We start from the raw sequence: 27,600 nt of genomic DNA on the forward strand, positions 1-27,600 counted from the left end.
TGTGAATCTTTTTTGACCGCAGGTTCTTGTGGAGGCCATAGTAGGCCCGACTTCCACTGATGATGCGCCTCCGTATTTCACGGCTAACGTTATTGTCAGCTGTCAGAAAAGATCCAAGGTAGACGAACTCGTCGACCACCTCGAACGCATCCCCGTCTATCGTAACACTGCTACCTAGGCGAGCCCTGTAGCGCTCGGCCCTACCTGCTAGCATGTACATTGTCTTGGACACATTCACCACCAGTCCAACTTTTGCTGTCTCGCGTTTCAGGTGGTATACAGGTCTGCCACCTTTTCAATCAGCGAAGAAAACAGCCCGGCTCTCCGCATAATACCTTCTAGCGCAATATTGAACAACAGGCACGAAAGTCCATAACCTTGTCGTAGTCCCCAGTGGGATTCAAACGAACTGGAATGTTCGCCTGAAACCTTCACACAATTTTGCACACCTTCCATCGTCGCTCTTATCAGTCTCGTGAGCTTCTCAGGAAAGCTGTTCTCGTCCATGATTTCCCATAGCTCTACGTGATCGATACTATCGTATGCCGCCTTGAAATCGATGAAAAAGTGATGCTTTGGGACCTGGTATTCACGACATTTTGGAGGATTTGCCGTACAGTAAAGATCTGGTCCGTTGTCGATCGGCCGTCAACGAAGCCGGCTTGATAACTTCCCACGAACTCTTTTACTACAGGTGACAGACGACGGAAGATGATTTGGGATAATACTTTGTAGGCCGCATTTAGAATGCTGATCGCTCGAAAGTTCTCACAATCTAACTTGTCGCCCTTCTTGTAGATGGAGCATTTTACCCCTTCCTTCCACTCCTCCGGTAGCTGTTCTGTTTCCCAGATTGTGCCTATCAGCTGGTGCAGACAAATTGCCAGCCTCTTTGGGCCCATCTTTATAAGTTCAGCTCCGATACCATCCTTACCAGCAGCTTTGTTGTTCTTGAGCTGGTGAATGGCATCCTTAACTTCACTCAAAGTGGAGGCTGGTTGGTTTCCATCCTCCACACTACTTACGAAGGCATTTCCTCCGTTACCCTGACCTTCATTGCTTGTGCTTTCGGCGCCATTCAGGTGCTCGTCGAAGTGCTGCTTCCACCTTTCGATCACCTCACGCTCGTCCGTCAGAATGCTCCCATCCTTATCCCTGCACATCTCGGCTCGCGGCACGAAGACGGCTTCGTTCGGGAGGCGTTGAGCTTCTGATAGAACTTGCGTGTTTCTTGAGACCGGCACAGCTGTTCCATCTCCTCGCACTCCGTCTCCTCCAGGCGTCGTTTTTTCTCCCGAAAGAGGCGGGTCTGCTGTTGCCGTTTCCGTCTATAACGCTCCACGTTCTGCCGAGTCCCTTGCTGCAGCATGACCGCCCGCGCTGCGTTCTTCTCCTCCAGAATCTGCCTACTTTCCTCGTCGAACCAATCGTTCCGTCGACTCCGTCCCACGTACCCGACGTTGCTCTCAGCTGCATCGTTGATGGCTGCTTTCACTGTTCTCCAGCAGTCCTCAAGAGGGGCTTCATTCAGCTCATCCTCTTCCGGTAATGCAGCCTCGAGGTGCAGCGCGTATGCCACTGCGACATCTGGTTGCTTGAGCCGCTCTAGGTCATACCGAGGCGGCCGTCGGTACCGTACGTTGTTAACGACGGAGAGCTTTGGGGGCAGTTTGAGCATCACAAGATAGTAGTCAGAGTCAATGTTAGTGCCACGATTGGTCCTGACGTCGATAATGTCGGAGAAGTGGTGGTCATCAATCAAAACGTGGTCGATTTGTGATTCTGTATGCTGTGGTGATCTCCAGGTGTATTGGTATGGAAGGCTGTGCTGGAAGTAGGTGCTACGGATAGCCATGTTCTTGGACGCGGCGAAATCACTTAGTCGTAAGCCGTTTTCGTTCGTCAGCCGGTGGGCACTGAACTTTCCAATACTCGGTCTGAGCTCCTCCTCCTGGCCAACCTGAGCGTATAGATCTTCTATGATGATTTTGACATCATGGCTTGGGCAGCTGTGATACTCGCGCTCGAGCTGCGCGTAAAAACCATGTTTATAATCATCAGTGCTTCCGGAGTGAGGGCTGTGCACGTTTATTATGCTGAATTTGAAGAGCCGGCCTTTGAGTCTCAACTTGCACATTCTCTCATTGATCGGCTACCAACCAATCACGCGCCTCTGCATATCACCCAGCACTATAAAAGCTGTTCCCAGCTCACGTGTATTGCCGCAGCTCTGGTAGATGGTATGATTACCTCTAAACGTTCGCACCATTGATCCCTTCCTACACACTTCCTGCAACGCTACGATGCCGAATCCACAGTCCTTCAGCACGTCGGCGAGTATGCGTGTGCTCCCGATGAAGTTGAGGGGTTTACGCTTCCACGTACCGAGCTTCCAATCGCAAGTCCATTTTCGTCGCTGTGGTCTTCGCCGATTGTCCCGGTTCGTATTCTTTCGTTGATTATTCGTTGCTTGACGTTTTAACGGGTGGCTTGCAGGGCATGACACCAACCCCCTAGATTTCCCGAGGACCATTCCCCCTAAATGTTCGGAGGACCATAGTGCGCAGTTTAGCTTGGAGTCCTTCTCTGGAACTCGGACGATGATCAGCCGCTCCTAACATGGAGTACAGACTAGAGTGTCCATTTCCCGACCATTTGGTTCGTCCCGGGATTCGGGACATCAATCTAAGAAATCGGGATCCCGAGATTTCTCAAATTTTCTATAAAACTAGTAAAAATCAAAACTTAGCTTGACTAATTATGGATTCGTTGGGGTTTTTTTTTTCAAATTTCCTACAAAACTTATGAATTGAAGTATTTCATAGTATTAAAGCAATATACTTCAGCATTTAATAAATCATCAAAACTTTAGAACAAAAGAAAAGGCTAAAGATCATTGGAGGTATTGTAGAATATCATGCTTAAAGCTATTTATTGAAAATAGTTGACTGAGTTTAGTTCTATTTTCAATTTTCTTTATCAGCCTAGGCTTATAAAAACGGCGGTGAAGAGAAAAGCATTAAAACTTTGCAACTAGACAAATAAAAAGATGTGTCTGGTAAATTGGTCTTTTCATGAAAATAATTACTCGCTTATTTTATATTTCGTGATACTTCTTTATTTTATCAAATTAGGCTTGATGTTGAGGCAAATCTGGACAAACATTTCAAAAGGGCACATCGACATTGGTAAACATTGGGTTTACAAGCCGCTGTTGAGCCCAACTCAACTCAATCACGCTCACCAATACCACTATCAGGAAGAGCTGACACCAATCTTTCAGATAGTGGTGTTAGTTTGCGTGGGCGGACTAAAAAGGGCTCAACTGCAACGTTTGAGAAAAAAGGCTCAAGACCTCTTGAGCCCTTTTCAAATGTTTGTTCAGAAATTTTCATTGAAATTTAGTGGTTTTCATCAAATTCATTCCCGGGATTCCCGGGATGTCAGAGCTAATATCCCGGGAAACGGGAAATCCCAAAATTTGTCAAATCCCGGGATTTTTTGTCCCGGGATGTCCCGGGATGGACACTCTAGTACAGACGCTCCAGGTTTGCATAAGCGAAAGCAAATGCAAATCCCCCCTTCCCTGTCAGCATACGACCAAAGTTCCCACCGAGGGTTGGTTACCCGATCTTCCCCAAGGTTACTCGTACCCCGGTCAGTACCACGAGGAGGTAGGGATAGGAGTTACTGGGCAAGAGGCTAAGGACCAACAAAGGGGTCTATTTTATTCCTGCAGGTACGCGAGGTACCAATGGTACGCCATGCCCAGCCATTTACCGTGCCTGACGGAGAAGTTATTGATCAAATTTTAGAAGATGTTTTGAACAGGTAATGCCAGGAAACTTAGACGATGTCCCAGGGAAATCTATGGATGAGTCACTAGATAGAATCTTCGAAAAACTAGGGCTTTCTTGAAAAATTTCTCCAAGAATGTTTGAAGGATTTTTTTTGATTTCTGAAATAACCTTTGAAGTAATTCCATTTCGGTAATACTTCTTGAAAAAATCTATTCTGAACTTTTAAGGTATCCTAAGCAAAATTCATGGAGAAATTCCCTAAGAATATTCGTGGTGAAATTCCTTGGGAAATAATAGCTAAATGTACACCTTAAAAAAATTCCGAAGCAATATGTGAACATACTTGAAATAATTCCTAATGAAATTCATAGAGAAGATCATAAAACAACACATACAGTAATACTTGTTGTAATATCACGAAGAATTCTCAAACAAGTCTTGAATCTTGGAGAACTATCTGCTCTGGTGGTATAAAGAATCAAACTACTATTAGGTTTCGTTTCCTTGTTTCCTGTTTGGTCTATTTTCCGCCTTTTTTTGATTTCTTTTTGGATTCTTCCACGTAGGTGTTTAATATCACGTTTTTAAGGTACTCAGCCGCTTCCGACGTATAATTGACACTATTTTGATAATTATTAACATAACTATTGCCAATGTATTAACATAACTATCACTGTTCGACAAAAAAAGTCGATCTGAATGCACAGAGACCGGACAACCCGGGCTTGAAAGTATAAAAATAAACAAAAATAATGGCGTTTTCAGAATGTTCGTGTCTGCCCCAGGTCATTTTTAAAATATACTTGAACTTTTTGCATTTTTTATTTAAAAATCTAATCTAATCAATAAACCGACACAGTGTTTTATATTCAGGACAGCGGAATTCATGTGCCATATAATGTTCAAAACGTTAAGTTCAATATGAAGAGTTGTAATAAGATTTGCAGGAAGCCCTCCCCCCTTTTTTGCACCCTCCCCATTTTTAAAGTATCGCAAATGATGGAATATTTGATATACAGGGGGTTGTCAAAATAACTGGGACAGGCAAAACTTGGGCCAACTTTGGAATGCTGTAACTTTGACAAAAATTGACCTATTTCAATTCTTTAAGAAGTAATGGACGGGTCAACTAATCTAGTTTTGAGGTGAATCCACGGAGATGAACTATGACTACCGGATACCGGTGATAATCCGGATTTCCGGAAGCATGTCTTATGCAGTAAAATTATGACATGTTTTTAGTAAAGGTCTTGGCTAAAAATTCAAAATTTTACTACACATGGAGATAGAAGATCAAATTCTGAAGCGATTGGTGCGCCAAGTATTAAGATCGATCCAGAAACAACCAAGATATGGCCATTTCCCCGGAATCGGTGCCGGTAGTGGATCCGAATTGGGATCAAACAATTTATTCACTCAAAATATGTCGCGCAATATTGTTTTCTCCCTAGCTTATCATAAAATACCCTATTATAAGTTGATAATGAGTCTTGTACAGATTTGGCCACTCATGGCGCCGCCAAGTGCCCCGAGGGAACCTTGCATAGGGGACATTTCGATTTTGACACCAAAGCATATTATGCGACGGCTCATTCTTCATGTCTTGTCGTAAATAGGGCAACTGTAGACTCAAAACGGATAGTTGACTACAGTGACTACTTCCGGGACCACCGGATGTTCCAGAGGGAACCTGTAATTAGGGACAATTGAAATTGAACTCCAATACATATCGTGCGATGGTTCATTTTTCATGTCTTGTGCTTAATAGGGCTATTGTAGAGCTTAAGTGGATATTTGACTACAGTGGCCACTTTTGTGACCACCGGATATCCCTGAGGGAGGCTATGATGTCCCCAATGACAGATTCCTCCGGGAAATTCCGGTGGTCTTAAAAGTGGCCACTGTAGTCAAATATCCACTTAAGGTCTACAATAGCCCTATTTTGCACGAGACATATAAAATGAACCGTCGCACGATATGTATTGGAGTTCAATTTCAATTTTCCCTTATTACAGGTTCCCTCTGGAACATCCGGTGGTCTCAAAAGTGGCCACAATATTTAAATATACACATTGAGTCTACAATTGCCCTATTTACGACAAGACATGAAGAACCCAATGATAGGTTCCTTAGGGAACTATAGGAGGTCCCCAAAGTGGCCATTCTAGTTAAATATCCATTTTCGGTCTAAAGTTGATCTATTCATGACTAGACATGAAGAATGAGCCGTTGCACGATGAGTATTGGAGCTCAATTCCAATTGTCCCCGATCATAGGTTCCCTAGGTGACACCCGGTGGTCCCAAAAGTGGCTAATTCAAATAAATTCCCATTTTGAGTCTACAGTTACTTTATTTACGACAAGGCATGAAGAAAGAGCCGTCGCATGATATGTTTTGGTGTAAGAACAGAAATGTCCCCAATGACAGGTTCCTCCGGGAAATTCCGGTGGTCCCAAAAGTGGCCACTGTAGTCAATTATCCATTTTAGGTCTACATTAGCCCTATTTAGCACGAGACATGAAAAATGAACCGTCGCACGATATGTATTGGAGTTCAATTTCAATTGTCCCTAATTACAGGTTCCCTCGGGGACATCCGGTGGTCCCGGAAGTAGTCACTGTAGTCAACTATCCGTTTTAAGTCTACAGTTGCCCTATTTACGACAAGACATGAAGAATGAGCCGTCGCATAATATGCTTTGGTGTCGAAATCGAAATGTCCCCTATGCAAGGTTCCCCCAGGGCACTTGGCGGCGCCATGAGTGGCCAAATCTGTACAAGACTCTTTCTCAATTTATAATAGGGTATTTTATGATAAGCTAGGGAGAAAACAATATTGCGCGACATATTTTGAGTGAATAAATTGTTTGATCCCAATTCGGATCCACTACCGGCACCGATTCCGGGGAAATGGCCATATCTTGGTTGTTTCTGGATCGATCTTAATACTTGGCGCACCAATTGCTTCAGAATTTGATCTTCTATCTTCATGTGTAATAAAATTTTGAATTTTTAGCCGAGACCTTTACTAAAAACATGTCATAATTTTACTGCATAAGACATGCTTCCGGAAATCCGGATTATCACCGGTATCCGGTGGTCATAGTCCATCTCCGTGGATGCACCTCAAAACTAGATTAGTTGACCCGTCCATTACTTCTTAAAGAATTGAAATAGGTCAATTTTTGTCAAAGTTACAGCATTCCAAAGTTGGCCCAATTTTTGCCTGTCCCAGTTATTTTGACAACCCCCTGTATATCAAATATTCCATCATTTGCGATACTTTAAAAATGGGGAGGGTGCAAAAAAGGGGGGAGGGCTTCCTGCAAATCTTATTACAACTCTTCATATTGAACTTAACGTTTTGAACATTATATGGCACATGAATTCCGCTGTCCTGAATATAAAACACTGTGTCGGTTTATTGATTAGATTAGATTTTTAAATAAAAAATGCAAAAAGTTCAAGTATATTTTAAAAATGACCTGGGGCAGACACGAACATTCTGAAAACGCCATTATTTTTGTTTATTTTTATACTGGCAAGCCCGGGTTGTCCGGTCTCTGTGCATTCAGATCGACTTTTTTTGTCAAACAGTGATTGCAATCAAAGCTTTAAACAAGCAGTTCTTTGGTTGTGTAGTTTGAAAAAGTGTATAAAACGAGTGAGGCTCTCATCGATCACACCACACAGGAAGGTTACAAAATGACGTACATCGGTCTTGGAGTTACTAGATCTTCTCCTCTGTATGCTGAGAACTAATGGAAGAAACTACAATGAGCCGAGCTACAACAGATGTTCCATCATCCATCAGAGAAATACCAGTAGGAACTGTTACAACCGTAGCAATACTAATGCCGCAGGAGATATTGACTTCAGAACAAATACTCCTCTTCTAGACAGAGAATTACTAGCAGCAGCGAAGGAAAGATTTTCGAGACCACCTCCCACTTCGTATCGTCCAACCATAGCATTCCAGAGAGGAGAAGTGCTGAACCCGTACCCTAGCGACAGACAACCGAATACGCCACACCGAACAAATGCCGCACCAGCACGTTTGAATGGAAGGTGCTGCTGCCAGTGTTTTTGCCAGAATTGACGCACTTCACAGAGGAAGGTAATATTAGTATCTTAACACGCAATGAATGTATTGCTAATAATTTAGGCTATGACGAAGGCTCAAATGACTGCGGCAACCATTCGAGTTGTGATAGGAATTGTATAAATTTAAATGATGAACACTTAAATGAATCTGATAATGCAAGGCATGATGTAGACCTTCCAAAAGCTTCCGAGGCTCTTGTTTATTGTCAGAATTTCAATCGTATGAGAGGATCTTCAAAAATCAAGCAAATCCATAAAAACATATTAGCGTCATCTTTTTCGATCATATTAGGCACAGAAACAAGTTGGGACGAATCTATAAAAAGCGAAGAAGTTTTCGGATGTGATTATAACGTTTTTAGAGACGATCGCGATTTTCTTATGTCACAAAGAAAATCAGGAGGAGGGGTCCTCATTGCAGTCTCTTCAAAATTTAATTCTGAAATTATTTGTTCTTCGAAATTCAAAGAGTTTGAACATGTTTGGGTGAAAGTAAATATAGAAAACGAAAAACATGTATTTGCATCAGTGTACTTTCCACCTGATCATGCCAACAAACATGCTTACGACTCCTTTTTCAAAAATGCTGAAGATATCATATCTGGTCTTCCCCCTGAGGTGAAAGTACACATATATGGTGACTTCAACCAACGCAATGCTGACTTCATTCCTGATTTTGAAAATGAGGGCATCATGCTTCCAGTGGTCGGGGAAAATGAAACGTTACAATTAATTTTCGACAAAATTGCAATTTTGGGCTTGAACCAAATTAATCATGTAAAAAATCGGCAAAATTGTTACCTTGACTTTCTATTGACAAACATCCAAGAAGATTTCTACGTTACTGAAAGTATTGCACCCTTGTGGAAAAATGAAGCATTTCATACAGCACTGGAATACTCATTATTTATTCACAATAACTGCAGACCCACAGTGTGCGAATATGAGGATATCTATGAATACGATAATGCAAATTATGAAAACATAAAAAATAGAATAAACTTAATTGACTGGCAATCACTGATCAGAGAAGAAAATAATGTCGAAAAAGCTGTTGATATATTTTACAGTTTACTAATGGAAATTATTCGTGAAGAGGTACCTCTGAAAAGGAAAAAACTTTTTGGTAATTCAAAAAATCCCATCTGGTTCAATAGAAATATCAGGAATTTAAAAAATCGAAAGCAAAAGGCTCACAAAATTTATAAAAAACATGGAAGTGATGATAATATGCAGAAATACCTGGACTTATGTGAACAGTTGAACATTGCTATAAATTCTGCACTTGAAGAGTATAATAGTAAAATTGAGAGCGATATAAAGTCATGCCCAAGAAGTTTCTTTAATTATACTAAAACAAAATTAAAATCAAACAATCTACCATCAAAAATGCAACTTGATGATAAAGACGCTAACAACCCGGAAGAAATTTGCCACCTCTTTTCAACGTTTTTCCAAGAAATCTATACGACATTTTCAGAAAAGGATCGGGACCAAAATTATTTTTCATTCTTCCCTGCCCCCTCAAATGACATTAGTGTGCACCAGATAAGTGTACAAGACATCTTATCAGGCTTGAAAGGATTGGATGCCACAAAAAGTGCAGGACCTGATGAAATCCCTCCAGTATTTATGAAGAAGCTTGCTGTTGAATTAACATCTCCTTTGTTTTGGCTGTTCAATATGTCACTAAAATCCGGCAAATTTCCTAAAATCTGGAAGAAATCATTCTTAGTACCTATTTACAAATCAGGGAAGAAAACTGATATTCGTAATTATCGTGGAATTGCTATAATTTCCTGTATTCCAAAGCTCTTTGAATCCATTGTTAATAGAAAATTGTTTGGGCAATTAAGGAACAGAATTACAAATGCACAACATGGATTTTTTAAAGGCCGTTCCACTTCTACAAATTCACTAGAATTCACCAATTATACTTTGAATGCTATGGACAATGGTAACTATGTAGAGGCTCTGTATACTGATTTCAGCAAAGCATTTGACCGCATTGATATCTCTATGTTACTCTTCAAGTTAGAAAAAATAGGATTTGATAAACCATCTTTAAACTGGATACAATCATATTTAACAAATCGGCAACAAATAGTGAGATATAATGGTAAAAAATCGAATCCTATCCAAGTTACATCAGGAGTTCCTCAAGGCTCACATCTAGGACCTCTTCTTTTCATATTATATGTAAATGATATTTCCTACATTCTTAAGCATATAAATATTCTTATCTATGCCGACGATATGAAGTTATTCATGGAAATCAAGTATGCTAACGACATTGACATCTATCTGAGTGAAATATCTATTTTTGATGAATGGTGTAGTAAAAGCCTACTTCAGTTAAATGTTAAAAAATGTAATTTAATTACTTTTAGCAGAAAGCGAAACACAGAAGAAACAACTGTAGTTTTAGGAAATCAAATCGTTGAAAAATGCGATAGGGTCAGAGATTTAGGCGTAATTTTAGACTCAAAACTCACTTTTATCGATCATTACAACACCATTATACATAAAGCAACAAATATGCTTGGTTTTATCAAACGCTTTGGTTCTAACTTTAATGATCCATACACTATTAAAACTTTGTACGTCGCTTACGTGAGGTCTATATTAGAGTATTGTAGTATTGTATGGTCTCCTTTTATGAAGACGCATGAAGAACGTCTTGAATCAGTTCAAAAGCAATTTCTGTTATATGCTCTTCGTAAATTGGGCTGGACATCCTTCCCTCTTCCATCTTATGAATCAAGATGCATGCTCATTGATATTCAGACATTGAAAAAGCGCCGCGAATTCGCTATGGTTTCATTCGTGAACGATATTGTTTCGCATCGTATTGATTCTCCTAACCTATTAAACAGTTTAAATTTTTATACTCCTTCCCGGCAATTGAGGAATCGTAACTTGTTTTTTATTAATCACCATCGTACTAATTATGCAAAATTTTCTCCTCTAAACCGAATGATGAGTTTATATAATCAACATTGCGAAACAATAGACTTAACAATGTCGCGTAGTAACCTAAGAATATACTTTAACTCTGTAAGATATAGCAGTATATAGATTTAAGTGTTAACATGTAGTCTACTTTGATTGACGATAATAAATAAATAAATAAATAAACTAGTCTGAAATTTTTGCTCTTTGCTCGGAGGTGCCAATCCCGGTAAAAAGCTTCGAAAATACCGATATTCAAGGAAAAAAATCAGTTTGTCAATTTTCACAAGTGCAGAAGAAATCAATAATAATATGTGATATATTGTGTTTGAATCTGCTGATTTTAAATCATCCATCATGCCAAACGGTCACTATGCCAAACGACCTTATGACAAACTACTTTACGCAAAAATCAAAGTCCATGTACTGTTCATTATACATCTATATATTAACACAAAATAAAACTTTAAATAATTTCAAAATGATTTCTTGTTACTGAGATAGCAAAATTTAAATTTTTCGGATACGGCCCTCAACCGCTAGTCATAATGGAGATGTGTTATCTCCAAAACCTAAAAGAGATGAATCCAAATGTCCTTTTATTATTTGAAGTAGTTTATAGGTTAGGGGCTTCAAGTAACACTGGAAATAGAAAATTGTTCGGTTCAAATCCAGTGAGTTCTATGGATATTTCTCTTCCGTCATAAAGCTCGGAAAACAGCTCCTTTTAAGACACCTTTATACATTTGGGTTTGTTTTACAATTATTTGAAATCGGAAATGTATCAAACTTAAAAAGCCAATGTTTAAATCCATGCAAGAATATTGAATTTATTATGCTTGATTGTATAGAGCCAGGTCTTCAAAGTTTGTACGGATAATTTGCGGACACCCTGTATGCCATACGGGGTACAATCGGTGAACTCAATTTACCTGTAAAAATTCTGAACTGCTGCGCAAATGAAAAGTAATATTACAACAAAGTGTTAATAAAAGCTTAAGTAAGTTTTACCATATTTAGATTAGTGTTGCCTTACACAGATACCAGACCATATGATAAATAAACGTTATGGTTGAAATGATACTAACAAAAGAAATAAACAAACAAACATTAAAATGGAACAAAGGTGAATGCCTGAAAAATGAAACTAATAAGAGACTGGAAAAACTCATTTCGATATAGATTCCTCAAGTAATTCCACCAGACAACTCTGAAAGCATCTTTCTAAAAGTTTCTGTGGGGTTCAATGATTTTCTTCAAAAATTTCATTCGAATGTAATTGAAGTATTTGTTAGAAGTTTGCTTCAATTATTGATTCGAAGATTTCTTCAGGATTACATTGAACGATTCCTTTTGCAGACTTTCCAAGGAATTCCTCCAGATTTTTCATTCGAGGAACATCTATAAACTCAATAAGAACTTTTTCCAAAGATACCCACAGAATTTTTTTTCCCAAAGATTCCCTCAGAAAAATTTCCAAAGGAATTGTCACAAGACTTTTCTATGATTTTGCCAAAGAAGATGCTAAGGACATTTTTCAGATGTTATTAAAGGGGATTCCTTAAAAAACCTGATATACTTTTAACGAAATCGAAATCACTGATGAAATACGTGGTAAATTCCTACAAGAGAAAAGTCTTTCAAAGATTCACGGATCTCTTCTGGACTTTTGAGAAAGTCTTGGATAAGTATTCAGGAAAAATATTGATGCAAAAAATCAGTGCGCATCGTACCTTCGTGCTGTGCGTACACGAATTCTCTCTGCTCTTGGAAGTTTTCTTAAAAACTACCTAAAGCAATAAAACAGTACTTTTCAGTGCTACACAAACAGTACTTTTCAGTGCTAAAATTAAAAACGGTACTTTTCAGTGCTACTTAAACAGTACTTGTCAGTACTATTTTTTCTACTATTGATCCCTTTACGATCCTTGTTTGGACCCGTGCCTTCGATTTATCGTTGGACCCGTTGGCGAAAGCTAGCGGTGGTAATCCTTCTTGGACACCGTCTAGGGAAAAAACCTCTCGAAGGTCACGTCTTTCTCGTTTATTAACTAAACATGGTATCAACAACTAACAAAAGGAAGAGTGAATCTCTGAATTCACTACTTCCTTCCAAAAAAGTGGGATTTAAAACTGTCACTAAACGTGGCAATAATGGAAGAAAGGACGCTTCCCCGGAATGCGAAGTGTCTTCTAAGGGTGAAATGAATAATTGTATCGAAATGAGCAATCAGTTCGATGCTCTAGACAAATTTTCCGAACACCAAATCGAAGCAGCCTCTAGCCCAGGCTCTTTGATTCAAGTGAGGAAGCAAAGAGTGCCGCCTATCGTGGTCAGTTGTTCCGAATTTGGGGGATTTAGGCAGGAGATCTTGAACTCCATTAGGGGAATCAAGGTTTCCTTCCAAATCGCAAAGAAAGGAGACTGTCGCGATTTGCCGGAAACTATTAAAGATCGTGAACTTCTTCTCAAACATCTTGAAGAGAAGAAGCACAAATTTTTTTTACTTATGACGACAAAACTGAACGTTTGTTCAAAGTAGTCTTGAAAGGTCTCTCAAGTGACTATAAGTCACCTGAAGAGATCAAAAATGGAATAAATGATTTACTTGCATTTTCCCCAGTCCAAGTAATCATTATGAAAAAGAGAACCCAATCTGGCATTGTTCGGAAAGGGCTTTCTCAAGAATATTATTTAGTTCACTTCAACAAAAAAGAACTAAATAATATTAAAGCTTTAGAAAAAGCTAAACTTATGTTCGATGTCCGTGTGACGTGGGAACATTTCCAGAAACCTGGAGGAAATTACCAGAACCTCACTCAGTGCCGTCGGTGCCAAAAGTGGGGTCATGGTACAAAAAATTGTCGCATGGATGCTAAATGCATGATTTGCGGAGGTTCTTCTCACGCTAAGGACGACTGTCCTGTGAAAGAAGATACCAGAAAGTTTGAATGCGCCAATTGCAAGGGCCCTTACAAAGCTAACTTTTGGGAATGCCCTTCACGCAAAAGAGTCGTTGAGGCTCGTGCCAGGCAGATGAAGGATAATATCCGTTACGATAACGGTCGTTTCCGGAATTTGCCTGGTAGAGTATCGAACAATGCTCATTTTTCAGTTAACGATCGCTTGATTAGGAATCATACCCACCAGGAAGATCATAATCATGCTCATTCACAAACAAATTTTAATCCGTCGGGTAGCCGTTCGAATCTTTCGATTTCGAATGTATCTACCCACGGTAAATCCTTTGCCGATATCGTAGCAGGTAATTTGAACTCTTCCCCTATTCGTTCCATGAGTACCCATTCTACTTGTTTCAAATCAAATGGAAAAAACCCTACCGCCACAGGTAACTCCTACCCCGCTTCTTCGTCTACCGAAAATTCCAATGGGAAATCATCAGATGATATGTCTGCCTCTGATTTTAATTTTCTAACTGAACAATTGAATCTAATGATTGATGCAATGTTCAAAGCCACCACTATGACTGAAGCAGTCCAAGTAGGTGTAAAATTTACAAATCAAATTGTTATTGGATTACGTTTTTCTAATGGATCCAAATAATAATTTAAATATTTTAAATTGGAATGCTCGTTCTCTGAATGGTAAAGAGGACGAGCTGTTTAATTTTCTTATAGCTAATAACGTGCATATAGCAGTTATTACCGAAACTTATTTAAAACCTGGATCCAAACTAAAAAAAGATCCTAACTTTTTTGTTTATCGTAATGATCGACTTGATGGGGCATGTGGGGGAGTTGCAATCATCATTCATAGGCGTATAAAACATCAACTGTTTTCGTCATTTGCAACTAAAGTTTTTGAAACTTTAGGTGTTTCTGTTGAAACACAGTTTGGTAAATATACTTTCATAGCTGTCTATTTGCCTTTTCAATGCTCTGGACAGCAAGTTAATTTGCTCCAAATTGACTTGCGAAAATTGACTCGCAATAAGTCAAAATTTTTTGTCATTGGTGACTTTAATGCCAAACATCGGTCATGGAATAATTCTCAAAGTAATTCCAACGGCAGAATTTTATTTGATGAGTGCTCTTCAGGATATTTCTCAATTCAATACCTTGATAGCCCTACATGTTTTTCCTCTTCTAGAAATCCATCTACGATTGACTTGGTCTTAACCGACTCTAGTCATCTTTGTAGCCAATTAGTTACTCATGCTGATTTTGATTCTGATCATGTCCCTGTTACATTTCAAATATCGCATGAAGCGATTCTCAATCCTATCAGCTCCATTTTCAATTATTTACGAGCCGACTGGAATATATATGATACGTATGTTGACTCTAATCTTGATGTTAACATTTCTTTAGAAACTAAAATTGATATTGACAATGCTCTTGAAACTTTAACAAATTCCATTGTTGAAGCCAGGAACATTGCGATTCCAAAATGTGAAGTAAAATTTGAATCCGTGATTATAGACGATGATCTTAAACTCTTGATCCGTCTTAAAAACGTGAGGAGAAGGCAATTTCAGCGCACTCGTGATCCTGCTATGAAAATTATATGGCAGGATTTGCAAAAAGAAATCAAGAAACGTTTTGCAGATTTAAGAAACAAAAATTTTGAAAATAAAATTTCTCAATTGGACCCTGGCTCTAAGCCCATTTGGAAATTATCTAAAATCTTGAAAAAACCTCAGAAGCCAATACCGGCATTGAAAGAGGAAAACAAATTATTACTAACTAATTGCGAAAAAGCTCAAAAACTTGCTATGCAGTTTGAAAGTGCGCACAATTTTAATTTAGGACTTACTAGTCCAATTTAAAATCAAGTTACTCAGGAGTTCGAAAATATTCTCAATCAAGAGAACGTTTTCGAAAATGCCTGGGAGACTGATTTGGAAGAAGTGAGAACTATTATTGAAAAATTTAAAAATATGAAAGCTCCTGGCGATGATGGAATTTTCTACATCCTCATCAAGAAACTTCCAGAAAGTAGCTTATCATGTTTAGTTGATATATTTAACAAATGTTTTCAATTAGCATATTTTCCTGACAAATGGAAAAATGCTAAGGTTGTTCCTATTTTAAAACCAGGCAAAAATCCTGCAGAAGCTTCTAGCTATCGTCCAATCAGTTTGCTTTCCTCCATCAGTAAACTTTTTGAAAAGGTTATTTTGAACAGAATGATGGCCCACATCAACGAAAATTCAATTTTTGCCAATGAACAGTTCGGATTCCGCCATGGACATTCGACCACTCATCAACTTTTACGTGTAACAAATTTGATCCGTTCCAACAAATCTGAAGGCTATTCTACTGGTCTTGCTCTTCTAGACATAGAAAAAGCATTCGACAGTGTTTGGCATGAAGGTTTGATTGTAAAATTAAAAAACTTTAATTTTCCAACATACATTGTTAGAATAATTCAAAGTTATCTGTCAAACCGTACACTTCAGGTTAATTATCAGAACTCCAGATCTGAAAGACTTCCTGTAAGAGCTGGTGTTCCCCAAGGCAGCATTTGGGACCAATATTATACAATATTTTCACATCTGACTTACCTGAGTTACCTCAGGGATGTCAAAAATCTTTGTTTGCGGATGACACAGGCCTCTCCGCCAAAGGACGAAGCCTGTGTGTCATCTGTAGTCGATTGCAAAAAAGTTTGGATATTTTTTCTTCATACTTGCAAAAATGGAAGATTTCTCCTAATGCTTCCAAAACTCAACTAATAATATTCCCACATAAACCAAAAGCTCTTTATTTGAAACCTTCAAGTAGACATGTTGTCACGATGAGAGGGGTTCCAATAAATTGGTCATATGAAGTTATGTATCTAGGGCTCATGCTAGATAAGAATTTAACTTTCGAAAGTCACATTGAGGGCATTCAAGCCAAATGTAACAAATATGTAAAATGTCTCTATCCCTTTATTAATAGAAAATCAAAACTTTGTCTTAAGAACAAGCTTTTGATATTCAAACAAATTTTCAGGCCAGCCATGTTGTATGCTGTACCAATATGGACTAGCTGTTGTAATACCAGGAAGAAAGCTCTGCAGAGAATTCAAAATAAAATTTTGAAAATGATTCTGAGACTTCCTCCCTGGTATAGTACCAATGAGTTACATAGAATATCCAATGTTGAAACATTGGAACAAATGTCAAATAAAATAATCAATAATTTCAGGCAAAAATCGTTACAATCTTCTATTGCCACGATTAATGCGTTATATGTTTAGGTTAAGTTAGGTTAAGTATATTCAAAGCGTTTTTTTTTTCTCTTATAAGCAGGTTGATTTCCTCACCTGTAAATAATCTGAACTGCTACGGCAAATGAAATGTAATATGTTATTAACAAAATGTTAATAAAATCTTAGATTTGTTTTACCAAATTAGGATGATAGTGTTGTATAATAACACAGAACACCTAGATATAAGAAATAATGAATGTAAAGTTTGGAATGATACTAAAAAAAAAAAATATGCAAAAATTCATAAATTACCAAATCAAAATTTTCAAAAGGAAACCCCTGAAAAATCTCGACTGGAACTCTTCAAAGAGCTACAGCAATAATAGCTGAAGCATTTTGTGGATTTTGTATATAAACTAAATAAATTTTTAAATTGAAAAACCGAAGAAGAAATTACTTTTTTAATATTTCCAGAAATCTTTAAGGCTAAGTAGCCCGTCATTCGTTTTGGCAGCAATGATGACTTTTCAGCTTGCATTTCAAAGTGATAAAACTCAGTCTTGATAGTGTATATTGACTTGAAAAAGTATCACTGTACGCACCTACATACATGAGGTATGCTGATACTTTTGCAGCTGTGTCAGTGCAAAACCAACTTATTTTCTTTGATTCGAAATCGTGAAATGAATTAGCAATGACGCGTACAAATTTCAATGACGGCCTACTTCGCCTTAAAAGCAATCCTTATTGATGGAGAAATTTATGATGAATTGGTTGGATTTATTGTGAAATTCTCTAAAAAAATCCTTAAAGATTTTGTGGAATAATCCCAGGAAGAATTTATGGAGCAATTCCTGGGATAATCAGTGGGGTAATTATTGAAGGATTGGCTTTGGAAATGGCTTAGAAGCGTTTCTGAACAATTGCCATGAGAAAATTTTGAAGAATTCTTCTATGATTATATATGTAAAAATACGAATAGCGCCAATTGTAGAATAAACCTTAGTTATTGTCCTGCAAAAATTTCTGTTGAAAGATTTTTAGATATCTCAGTGTAATACATAGAGAAATCGTTAAAACAATTTCAGATAGAATTTTCGTTGTAATTCCGTTCTTGGGCTGCGGAACAATTTTTGTAGGAATCCTATCTATGGAAATTTCAAGGCAAATTCCTGGGAGATTCGCTAGAGGAATCTCCATAAGAATTCTTGTGGGAATCCCTGGATAAATCTTTGTACGTATACCTGAAGAAAATTCTTAATGAATGTCTAGAAAAATTCCTGTGGATAAAAATCTTTGAACCTATAGAGTAGTTGCGTAGTAAAATCTGGAGCCTCAAGAATTTACATCAAAAATCATTCCGATGCGAAAAAAAGAAAAGCATGATTTACATAGATTAGATCTTTTACATAAAAAATAGACTTTACAGACTTTTGTTCACCTTTGCTTGCGTTATCGAAATATGCTTTGGTACTTTTCAAGAGTGTATAAAATATTGTTCACGAATACCCATTTCGGCTTAGTTCAGCATATGGCTTATAATAAAATGTTTCTCAACCTGTTTATGGCTTCCTAAGACTCAAGCTATAGAGGGCCCCCTGATATTCGATGATTAATAGAACAATGTATTTTTGAATCCAAAACCATGATGTTCAGTTTAAAAGTACTGTTCTAAAATGTTAAATTGAACCCTACCTTTACCAATATACTAGCTGATATAGGGGCCTCTACTCATAACCCATTCAGGGCCCCTCCAAACCTGATTTTCCTTGCCCCGATACATTTCAGTTTGTCAAAAACTCAATTTCTAATGCTATGAGATATTTCCACCATGATTTCGGGGCCCCTAAGAATCCGGGGCTCGGTGCGGACCACACCCACCGCACCCCCCTAGCTACGCTACTGGAGTTGGCCATAGGCAATGATCCTTTAAAATTTAAAGAAAATCCATCTTGAATATAATCGCGTGATTTCAGAACCAAAAAACCCTAATCTCAATCATTGTTCATTGTGACCGTGAGCCTTCTATTTTCTCCGGACCCCATATGGATTCCATTATTTGCGTCCAATTTCAATCCTGTTGTCATTCAACGCCAAATGACACATCCCTGCAGATTGATAAACTTTCGTCGACCCCCAATTCGGTTCCCCAGGCCGCGGCGCGCGACTTCTCCACAAGTCTTTCTTCAGAACAGCTGTCGAGCAGACGACTCTGAGTTTGACGGCGGCTGGCTGTGGAGACTGATGGGCGCGCCTGGCTCTATATAGCAGTGGGACGCGCTTTTAATTGTTTCAGTTCCTCGCAGAAATTTGTCGCGCGCGCGAATAGTTGCTTTTCGTTCTCCGGTCTACTCGCTCGCTAACTCACTCGAGACGACGGGAATGAACAAATCTATCGGTCAACGGAAGTGAAAGTCCTCTGGAAAACACTTACCCCTAGCGAATAGAATAGTTCCCGCCGCCTTATCAGATCGAAAGACAAAAGCGTGCGATTCCGAGATTTTGGACTTTCCGGTTGTTTGAGAAATCTATTCGCGCCGCGTGTGATCTAAAGACCGTTATCAATCATCAATCGAGTCAGGTCGATGCTTTGAGGAGTAGGAGCAAGTGCCTCAACAGGAGAGCGGCTGCCACGAGCTCTCAGTTATCAACGGTCAACTGCCCGCTGTTGACGGGGCTGCTCGGGTGTTCAATCCCAGCTTCCAATTCGCACCTCCCGAGTGAGGTGTTGGAGTTAGTTTCGCGCATTCGATTCCATGTGCATTGATGCGTCGCGGTGTTAGGTGAAGACCAACGACTACACGACGTTTTGGAAGAAATTGTTTGAGCCAAGTGGAGGCGTGGTGGCAGCTGCAGAGTGGGGGAAGAAGACTAAACATCGACAACTGTAAAATGCTGGTAATTTGGCTACCGAATTTCGTTTGTTTTGTAGACAGTGGACATGGTCGTGAGTGCGGTTTGCATGGTGTGCCTGACGTGTCGTTAGAGAAGAAAATTGATCATCAATTCTGCACATATCACTTGAGAGATGTGGCATCCTATTAGTACCCGCTCCGTGAATTTAGAAATATTTCATCGAGGGATGTGGGCGTAATAGTGATTTGAAGATTTAGGGCTGGCCTGCCTAATCGTTTTGATCCACGAGCCATATCTTGGAAGCAATATTGTCAGTGGGCCATATTCAGCAAAATATTAAGCACGAGTGCTGCATTTTCGCAAAATCGAACAAAACTCAGTCAGTCGAAAAAGGTTTTCTTCAGAGAAAGTGAACACATTTGTAGAGAATCTAAAGAGTAGATTTAAGTATTGTACCGTTTAATTCCGCCCGAACTGCTTGTCTTTCAACAGATACGCGTATTCAGAATTAAAAGATACAATACTTAAATCTACTTTTTCGATTCTCTTTATTGAAATTCTACTTATAAGGTTCGAATACATAAAATAGTGAAAACAGTTGATTGCTGCTGAAAATCCTGCACAGGATCCTGTAGTAATCCTTCCCAATTCAGACTCTGTTCTAAATGCAACTGAGAAAAATTGTGTATACCGTTTGTCTACCCATCATCTGAATTAAACCATGGACATTAAATTTGATGGTTTTTAGATAGTGTGTTAGTATTTTAAATTCATTTTTGTTTTGTTTTGAAGTGCTTTAGTGTACTGCTTGCGAGTTCAAATTCCAAGCTTCGAAAAAATCGGCATTAGTTCAATCGAATAACGTCAGCCTAAGTTTTCATCCGAACCGTGATTCTATGTACTGTTTGAGTTCAACTAATTTAAAATCACAAGATGTGTGTTGGTCCAATCTTGTTCTAGGCCTTATGATATTTTTTTTTCAAATGGACTTTTCATTCTCGTCAAGCAATCTCGTCACCCAGACAACCAGAAGTCGCATAACAATGCACGAACAAAGTCGTGTACTCATACAAATTGCATCACATCCGTACTAAATGGTGGATAAAATCGTTTCATCTATGAGTTTCCACGCATAAAATGCAATTTTATGGAAAATGGAATGGAATGAAAAACAATATCTTTGGATCTTTGGCTCATTATGTCTGCCGTCAAATGATGAAGAAGGTCTTGACAGTTTATGGTAAATCAAACTGTTTGGTTTCTGCAACGAAAATTCCCTGGATGTTTGATGTGAAAAAAGGGTTATTTGATTTGAATTTTTGGATTCTCATTTGACTCCATCTGATTTAATTTTGTAGAGCTACTTGAAAAGTAAAATTTATGCCAGCAAATCTCGGATCATTGACGAGCTCGAGGCAAACACCCGTGCCGAAACCATCGCAAAACCTCCAGGAAAGCTCGAAAAGTGATGAAAAATACAGCAAATAGAGCTCATTTCGCTGTGGCTAATAAAGGCAGCCTCTTGATTGATGCTGTTTTCATGAAATAGTTCAAATAAATAACCAAGGGGTCGATTAAATAAAAATACTTCAATCATAGAAATTGATTTTTTATAAAGTTTTTCAGTTTTCACATACCGACGTAAAAGATGGCGCACCCTGTAGTTTTTCGACTTTCCATACAAAATAGTCAACTTTAGAGGATTACATCTGAGTTATTCATGGCCCAATTGGAATGAAATTTTCACAGCACATCAGACATAACTTGAATATAAACATATGCTTTTGAGAAGTTTTTCCAATCACGAGTCCAAGAGCACTAGCGGTATAACTAAAATGAGTTAATTGATTTTTTAATAATTGGCATAACTAAAAAAAATGGATGGCTATATGGTGTCATCAGAAAGTTGTAGGCTTAGACGAGATGAATGAGTTTGCCGAAGACAGTTTTTGTGTAGAGCTCTCATATATTCAGATAAATCCGTTTAGAATTTGTAGTCAAACATTTTTCTTTCGTCAAACCGTTATTATTTTTGAACCCGTGATTGGAAAAACCACTTAAAAATTTGTGATAAAATTCCTGTTATATATGATTTTATTCAAACCGGTCCAAACTCAGATTTAATCCTCTTGAGTTGACCATTTTGTATGGAAATTTGAAAAAAGTTGCAAGTTTATTGTAATACTGTACATCGACATTAGGGTGCTGCTTATTTTTCGAATGCTTTAAAACAAAAAATCGTGCGCTCTCCTGAATTCAAATCACATAATAAGAAAAACCTCAAAGTTTGAGCTAAAATTTGAAGAATTAGAGGGAGCGCAAGCGGGTAGTGGTTGCAATAAGCATTTTTCGATTTTTTGAAAATCGATGAAAATAAGCCATAAGAAGCGAGAGGAAGGCAATCTTAAGAAATCTGGACGTTTCAAATGGTTTTTCTTCTTCTTTCACCACACTTTTTAAATTTTTTTTGGATCTGACTCATGCAAAGCGCGAAGAAAAACGTCATGCAAGTTGCCTCTCTGGATCGTTTTCTTGTATGGTGAGTCCTATTTTTTTTCAAAAGTTTATGCTGAGATTTGGCAGCTTCTTCAGCAAGTGAAGCTTAGGGTGCAGGTGAGTAAATAATTATTTCACCAGCATTAGCCATATTTTTATAAACAGTTGTAGGAATTTTGTACCAACTATACAAATTGAAATGTTGAAATATTGTTGATAAGTAGCTTTACAATGCTCATCAGTGAATCAATTGTCACCCAACACGCGGCAACAAAGACATAGTCATTTCCTATTTTTGTTGCAACAATTTTATTCCGCAACATCAGTTTATCATCACTTGAGCAGAATATGACAAACATCGATCACCACGTGCGCAGCGATTTTCTGGGCTTCGCATTGAAATTTTCGAGAACTTTCTTCATGTTGGTAAACATTGACACACTATCGAACAGCATCCATAAAAGAAATTTGGTTTTGTGTTTAAAATAATTGATTAATCGCGAGTTGAAAAGATCGCAACAATGTTGCGTCCTGTGATTGTCATGACAATTTTGCTTTGGATTTTGTCCTTATCCGCAACAGTTGCAACAAACGGTTGTGAACGAGCTTGCTTTGTTGTTTGTTTTTCGTCTATTTTGATGACAATTTGATTCACTGATATTCATCAAATTTTTCGGGGTTTATAAACTCTTGGCAGTTGATTGCTATCAGAATATTATGCAACCTTACAAAAAAAATTTAATATGATAAGCTTTGTTACAAATTTATACTCCAAATTATATTACTTATTTTTTAAGTTTTCGTAAACATCTTCTGCTATTCCGTAATTGGCACAAATATGTTTGAAAGAAACAATGGCGCGATTATCCATAGCTTCACTTATCACTGCACTATGGGCCACGGACGCAATCTGGTGGGACAAAATTAACAAGTCGGTAACGAAGCATTTCTGGCATTCGGTGTTTTCGGCAAAGTTTTTTGTAATAACGAGGACCATCTACTGACATAATCGGATAGTTAGTAAATCGTTTTGCTGGTTAAAATATGACGATTATAAACTCTGGTGGAAAAATTTTAATAATACAATACTTAAAAATTAAGAAAAAATAAAAAAAAAAAACTTGAAAAATAGAGCAATTTTTAAACCTTCATATCTCTAAAAGCGCAAAAAAAAAACGCAAACTCAAATTTTCACTACACTTTTTATTTTAAATTTAGGGTAGGGATTATTCAAGTACCGTAAAACGGGGTAACTTTGATAGTTTTTTCGAAGAAAACTTGAATATTTATGCGTGCTGTTTCAAAAAATTACAATTTATATTTTTAAAACAAGTACTGACATCCTAGTTATCGATTGCACTTGATAGATTACCAAAAGATTTATTCTGAATGGATATATAATTTTTCATATCATCGAAAGTCGGTTTTCTGTTTTGGGGTAACTTTGATAGTCGAACAAAATTGGATGAATTACAGAACATTTATAGGGCGTTGCATACCTCTAGGCGTTTAACGCTATATGGAAATTTCTGACTTATATTACAAAAATGGTCCCAGTTTGTAAAAATGGTTTTCGCTAAGAGATTGGAGACCGAATTCATGGTCTACTATAACTAGGCTGTCATAGACAAGTGACGAACTCGTTATAACTTTATCAAATAGTGTTCGTAGAACAGATTGTTGCAAAAATGCTAAAATCTTGTAAATTTTTAATATATGCTTATAAACCCTCAAATAAACTTGATTTCAATGAAAATAGCTGTGACATGAAGTGTCATACTAATACTCTTTTCTTTTGCATTCGTTATTCTTAACTGATTGACAGAAACTTCGTTATTTCATTTAATATGTTGTGGGTCTCGCACTATCAAAGTTACCCCGTTTTACGGTACGTTTAAAACTACAAATTGAACTTTAACACTTCACTTTTGCAAAAAAAAAAAAAAAAAAAATACTAAAATCACTAGTTAGGCGAGCAAATACCTTTAAACTCTAATATGTGTTGCTTATCTTGACAGATAGGCCTATTTCGTCTGCGACTTACAGACTTCTTCAGTATCGAGTGCTCGACTTGACTTGTGCTGAGCCTTTTTGGTTGCTTAAAATAGAAAACACTTAAGGTCGATGTACCAATAGCCGCATAGCTAAGAAAAAATATTCGTATGAAATCTAAAAATAACGATAGCGTCATTATTTTTACATCATCTGAAAGCTTTTTATCTTGGTTTTGTGGGAAAAATATGAAAACTGCGAAAACTCATATGTTTGCATTTATTATCGCTTGTGCCACTATAGGAATACATGTGCCTATAGTAGCACTATTTCTAATTTCTGTTCCTATAGTAGCACTAGCATCACGGCGTTGGCAATATACTAATCAAAACCGTATTTTTACAAAGCTTTTATATTTTTCCTCAAAAGTGTGGATCAATAGCTTTTGTTTGATGTAAAAAAGTACTTAATTCATTAATTATTTCGTATAATAAAAAATAGTTTCTCTCAGTAGTGCTACTATAGGAACAATAGGTTAACTATAGGCGCAAAGGAGCTCATATTTTAAGCAAAACTAATTATTTCGATCATTTCTTGAACAAAATCAAGCTGTGTATCAATGGTACTTAGATAAATAGCTCCTGACCTTCATGTCAAAAAATATTTTGAAAAGATTCATAGCAAAACGGCCGTATAAAGCCACTAGTGCGACTATAGGGGACTGTCCACTAAGGGAACACTGACCCTACAGGTTGCTTAAAACAGAAAAAAACTTGGTTGCCATAGACGTGTCTCCTGGCGACGGATGATTCTACAGCAGATTCTCATTTGACACATTCCCGCATGCACATCAGTTTGTTTTCATTCGATTTTGACGACAATTCAGTAAAAAACATCAACCACTGAAAAGTCGGTAATTGTTTTTACTGACTTTTCGGCCTGTTCGGTACACGGCAACGCCGATCTACTCAAATCTGAGTTGTTTCAACGCAAAACCGTAGTTGAGCCCAATAACTCAAATTTGGCTAAATTTGCAAAGTCTCCATTAGGTACTTTGCCTTTGAAGCCATAAGAAAATTTGGCTTAAATTTGGTTTGATTCAACGCAAAATTGAGTTCATTTAACCCAAGCTTGAAAATAATGCATTTACCCAAATTTGGCTTATTGGGCCCAACTACTCCCATTAGGTAGGTGCAGCTCTCTCTGTTTATGACAAAATTGGTGTGGAAATGAGAGAATACCGAGAGATTTTGGGTTGAGAGAATAATCGATATACTTATTTTTGGGTAAAGTCAACTCAAAAATTAGGTAAACTGTTTTTTTCCGTGTAATGTTGCTAAATTTGGTCTGACTGCTACCGCGGTTCAGTAAAAAGTAAAAAGTATAACTGAACCTCAGAAGTTTTCAATCAAAAGCTGAAAGTTCGGTATTTTTTTATAATTTTCAATTCGTACCCAGTATTTAAAAAAAAAAAGTGTATAAGCAAATCGTGATTGAGTGTGTAGTTGAATATCTGTTCAACGCGGCACTAGAAAATAGTTTGTTCTGTTACCGTTACGAAAAGCAAAATGATTACTCAAAAGCATATCGTTTGAAGCAGCGGTTTTCATATCGTGCTCCGTGAAGCCGTGACAGATTCTTCCCGACAGTTTTTAGAAATTTGTACCATTGCCTTTGGGCCCAGATAGCCGTAGCGGTAAACGCGCAGTTATTCAGCATGACCATGCTGAGGGTCGTGGGTTCGGATCCCGCTGGTCGAGGATCTTTTCGTAAAAGGAAATTTTCTCGATTCCCAGGGCATAGAGTATCTTTGTACCTGCCACACGATATACACATGCGAAAATGGTCAATCGGCAAAGAAAACTCTCAGTTAATAACTGTGGAAGTGCTCAAAGAACACTAATCTGAGAAGCAGGCTTTGTCCCAGTTGGGACGAAACGCCAAAAAGAAGAAGACCATTGCCTTGAACAACTTTTCGTATTAAAATACGCTTTTAGTAAAACCAAACCAATCTATATCTAGAATTTTCAAGAGTAATAATTAAAAGAACAAAATAACTGATCGTGCTGATCATTTGTACAATTAGTAACTGAATGCTCACGACCAATCGATAGAATTTTCGTTTAAGACCACTGTTTTGTTCTCTAGTTTTGTACTTTAAAATATTTAAAAGTGGTTTTAATTCATCTTCACCGTATGAGGAATGATTAAATACAGTTTTCACGAGTCTTATACACACGGTGTCAAGTCTCGATCATTATTAAATATTCATGTACCCCGAAGATTTGTACGCAATCGTTCCGCATGTGGGCTAAGCTTTTGTAATTGTGACAGTTCAGCTGAAAATTGGGCTTTCTTGTATTTAATATGGGAACCAACCCTCAAAATTATAGAAATCCAATTTATCCCGACAGAATATTTTAAAACTTTCAGGGTGTGAAAATTATGTTGGGATACTTATACTCGTTGCAAAAAATCTGAGGTACATGAAACTTCGATAATAATCCAAATTTTGACACCATGATACAAAATAAGGAAAACTTCAGAAGTGTAATTAAAATTATGAAAATTTCTAAGTGTGCTGAACTTGTTATTAACCCATTTAGACAAATTAATTAGGGCTTAAACAAAAAAAAAAATACTTCGCTACATAAATTCGCATAAGTTCGAGCAACTGAACTAACAACAAAAGTCGGAAATTTTTGTAACCAAGAAACGAATTAAAATTAAAAAATAAAATCAAAATAAATAATGAATGGAACAACACATATTACTTCACGACGATTGGGTTTATGAAGTCCATTTAAGCGTGTAGATAATTCAGATTCCAAACGGAGTGATGATGAATAACAAGTGCTCCGGACAACAATTTTATTTCAAAAAGTGCCCCGTGAGCTAAAAAGGCTGAAAACCCCTGGTTTAAAGGGTTATTCAAAAATGACATTCATTCCATAGTGAAAACTCATTCTTCAAACGATAATAAAGATATTTGCTGAAGAGAGTAATTTAATCCGACGGATATGAAAATAGATATTCATGGGGTTGTTTGCTATAATTTAGCTTCATATGGGATTATATTGTAGGTTATGGCCTTCAGTCTATTATGCTCAAAAACGGATTTTACGTTTTCATCGTAAAACGTAAAATCCGTTTTTGAGCATAATAGACTGAAGGCCATAACCTACAACATAATCATCACAGTCGTATCCCCGAGAAATATGGGATTATAGCCCTGCAAAC

General features: G+C 37.7%; 1 protein-coding gene across 2 annotated transcripts in view; it reads left to right on the forward strand.

Moving 5' to 3' along the window:
* The window catches only part of LOC5580178 (sodium-coupled monocarboxylate transporter 1), an 80,256-nt gene that overhangs the window by 21,787 nt on the left and 30,869 nt on the right, over nucleotides 1-27,600 (forward strand). The window contains exon 1 of one of the 2 annotated variants that reach the window (XM_021857726.1): nucleotides 19,294-19,914. The exons of the other annotated variant lie outside the window; for it this stretch is intronic. Within the exon in view, the coding sequence (XP_021713418.1) occupies nucleotides 19,909-19,914 (6 nt within the window). The 5' untranslated portion in view covers nucleotides 19,294-19,908. Of the gene's footprint in view, nucleotides 1-19,293; nucleotides 19,915-27,600 lie in introns of those variants that run through there. 2 annotated transcript variants of the gene reach the window in all.

The sequence above is a fragment of the Aedes aegypti genome, chromosome 1 (genome assembly GCF_002204515.2).
Source record: "Aedes aegypti strain LVP_AGWG chromosome 1, AaegL5.0 Primary Assembly, whole genome shotgun sequence".
In the NCBI taxonomy this organism is placed as follows: Eukaryota; Metazoa; Arthropoda; class Insecta; order Diptera; family Culicidae; genus Aedes; species Aedes aegypti.